General features: G+C 36.3%; 1 protein-coding gene across 1 annotated transcript; it reads right to left on the bottom strand.

Annotated features, from left to right (window-relative positions):
• Positions 1-512: 512 nt before the first annotated feature.
• Positions 513-1,988, bottom strand: EV154DRAFT_489055 (uncharacterized protein; the record flags this gene model as incomplete). Its single annotated transcript, XM_051599245.1, has 6 exons — positions 513-892; positions 947-1,067; positions 1,558-1,589; positions 1,645-1,658; positions 1,794-1,883; positions 1,906-1,988. The coding sequence occupies 6 exons, from the start codon at positions 1,986-1,988 to the stop codon at positions 513-515; spliced, it is 720 nt and encodes a 239-aa protein (XP_051449900.1).
• Between the last annotated feature and the right edge of the window lie 1,481 nt (positions 1,989-3,469).

Raw genomic sequence — 3,469 nt, 5'->3', positions numbered from 1 at the left:
CGTTGTTCCCTTTACTATACCCCATTGAATCTTTCTTTCATTGTTCAATATTATTCTTTACTTGTTCATCATCCTTCTGTGTAAACAAAATGAATCTATCATTACAGTTTAAAATGAAACCCCCTTCATAAAGAATCTACTTTATTTAGCGATCAATCAATGCACTTACCATGAACAGGCCACCATGATACATTCTCTCTTTTTTTTTCTTGTTTAGCTTGACTCATTTTTGAAGAAGCTCGGGGTTCGGGTACCTTGTCTATCACTTGACTCTGTCTTTGCTGACTTCAATTTATCTACCCAAACTGATGACTCTATACATGGAAGAAGAATGACGTACTGATTCCTTCTTATAGGTCTTGGCACTCTAATAGAACGATTCACCGCGTTAGTCTCTCACACTACATTACTACGTTTTGCTTGTGGGTTACCTTGTAAAGAGCGGGGACTCTTGTTATTGATAAGAAAGGAAGAAAATTTAAAATAAAATACTGGTCTTTCGTATAAATATTTCATTTTGTCACAATTAGGGTCAATGAAACACTACGACCTTGCATGAAAGCCAAGTAGCAAAAATGAACTTCTTTATTATTTTGAATATCATTGCAATAAATGTAGTCGCTGTCTTTATAATGTATGTAGTGTAATTCTCCAGTTTTGTCCAAGAAAGTGGAGCGAAGCTGAAGATCTTGTAGTTCGTCGGTTAAGGCCTTATCCTGCTTGATAACACTAATGAACTTCTTGAATTTTTCCCTGCTCCATCGTTCCAAGGCTGCAACGGAGTAAGGGATTACAATAGCAAGTGCCCCGTACTTAAACTCCTTGAACAAGACATGGAGTCTTTTACCAGCAGCTTTTAATAGTCTGGTCTGGTACTTCCTATGTTGACCGTCTATTGCAAGAAGGTTAAATTTTTAAAGTATGCAATAGGCCATGTATGTTTTACCTTTAATTGTTTGCATGTGTTTCTTGTGTAATCCTTTGCCTTGTAATTGTGACTCTTCCAAGAAACAGAAAAAGTGATAGCATCCAACGTATTGGATACACTTTCGCAACACATAGTATATCTGAGCGGCATTAAAATAAAAGAAGATGTCTTTTAAAAACTTGTCTGTATCTTCGGGCTGGGTAGTTTAGGTCAGAGTAGGCATTTTTAATACTCTAATCGCCTTAAGTCGAAGTTCCTAATTAAGATAGACCTGTTTTGTCTAATCGCCACTGTGGGTGTTACAATTGCATCAGACTCCTTTGCCGAGGTGGTAGGCACCTGTACTGGTGTGACCACCTTGGTTTCATCGGATTTTTGAGTGTCATTTTAAAACGAGGCCTCGTCATCGACGTACGAGTTGGTGGCGTACGATTTCTTTTTCTTACCGGAAGAGCTACCGTCTTGGTTTTCTCCGGCCATTCTTTTCATTGGCACTGCGATCGGTCTCCTCCCAATTGGCAAGGCCGTAGATTGTTCTGATTATGTACATCTTAATATATATACATTTTTAAAATAAAAAAAGAGCTCACCTTCTTCGGTTGGTAATTGAATGTTTGACATTCTCAAACCTTAACTAATAAGATGGCATGGTTTTCTGGATCTAACAAAAATAATTGGTTATCTGTTACAAGATGATTGGTTTACCTTGTACTTACATTCGCTTTTGATACTAACATGCACGTTATTTAATTTAGTTTTTTATGCTTTTTTTGTGTTTGATGTCGAACAATAAAAAGGGTGAGAGATAAAGAAATTTGACGTCCATCACCACCTTTCAATATGCATTTTGGATTCAATCGCGTACCTGTCGGAAAGCGACTTTTTGTATGTAGGTGCAAAAGTCGAATTATTCTGTTTTTCTTTTTCGCGTTCTTCTTTTAATAGTAGCCGAGAGCTATATTAAATAATATCGCTACTTTACTATCAGAAATAGCTGTTTTATGTCTATTCCACGATCATTGTATACGCACAAAATGGTAAGAAAAAAACCGATAAGCATTCATTGCTTTACGTTTCAAAAGACGGGTGGGATGTCTAAATTAAAAGCATTTCGTTGTCATCTTATAGCCTTATACTGGATCGAAGTCGGGTAATAAAAAATTACTGTCTGCTCTTTTTGTTTCTTTCAAACGACGGGCTTTCCCTATACTCCCCCGCTTTAATATTTTAGCACTAATAATGTTTGATAACTATTAATAAAATGTTTTTATAACTAAATATTTAAACTAATTGCTTATGTTTCAAATCAATGTTACATTCGTTCGTCTGTCAGAAATCTGTAGCAAAACGTTTTTTGGGGTATAAAGTTTTAATTAAAAAAGAGCAAAAAGTTTATCAGGTTCAAGCTTAGGGACACGTTATATTAATTGTTTCCCATGAGAAATGATTCGTATCGCATTATTTGGTATATAAGACATGGTGTCGAAATACTGGATGACTTCCAAAATGCAAAATAGAATTAAATAGAATAGACTTAATTTTTTGGGTTGTGTAACGTGGAATTAACCTTAAATTTCACTGCTTAAATTTTTGAAGTTAATTCGACCCCCCTACCCCCCGAATTAAAATAGAATTAACTCCAAAAAAAAAAATTACATTTCTATTAAATACTTTGTTTCTGATAAACGTTAATAATATGCAGATAATAGATATGAGATGTATGGATAATATTTGTCAAAAACGTTTATTTATTCGGCTCTTTTACGCTTCTGGGAACGGGTGCCTTTGCCCTTTTCAGAAGTAGGAATAGGTTGCTAATGTGCATATAAAGATTATGGTTTTTAGTACGAATAAAAAAACATGATTTATAATAGTTAAACTACCTTAGCTACCGATGTCTTGATATATTCAAACATCGCTGACATCTGATAATGTAGTCGGTTAGATAGAGTTTATATATATGATACGAATCAACATATTGATTAAATTTACCGTCTCCTTCAACTCGTTGAAGTCCTTTTTGACATCATTGAGTTCACTTTTGAGGCCATTTTTCACACCATCCAGGTGAATGTTGACCTCCTCAAATTGATTGTCAACAGCTCCAAGACGATTTTCAATCATTTCCAAATTGACATCGGTCACGTTGGTCATTTCGGAACGTGTGGTTGGGACCGATGGTTTTGGTTCATTTTCTCCCCGAAGAGACAACGCAATTGCCTCAGCCAGGACACCAAAATGGTTGCTGAAGTCCTTCATATGCTGGTGGGTATTTTTGGACTTCTTTGGCATTGGCACCGTTCTACCAACTGCACGAGGAGATGCCTCACTCTTGTCACTGTCTGTTAAACTCTGCTCTACCAGATCATCAATTGAGCGAAAGCCGCTACCTCCATGATGCATGCGGCTTGCTTTCTTTTCATCCTCGGAATCCGTGTGACCATGAAGCTGTGATAAGCAACGTTTGATTGCAATTTGGTCCTGAATTGTTTTTGCATCAGTAATCAAAGTAGTTGGGGTTGAGTTGCCTAATAGATTTTT

The sequence above is a fragment of the Mucor mucedo genome (genome assembly GCF_025094135.1).
Source record: "Mucor mucedo strain NRRL 3635 chromosome Unknown EV154scaffold_356, whole genome shotgun sequence".
NCBI lineage: Eukaryota > Fungi > Mucoromycota > Mucoromycetes > Mucorales > Mucoraceae > Mucor > Mucor mucedo.
Note: the sequence above shows the minus strand (reverse complement) of the source record. Positions and strands in the feature narration are given on the sequence as shown.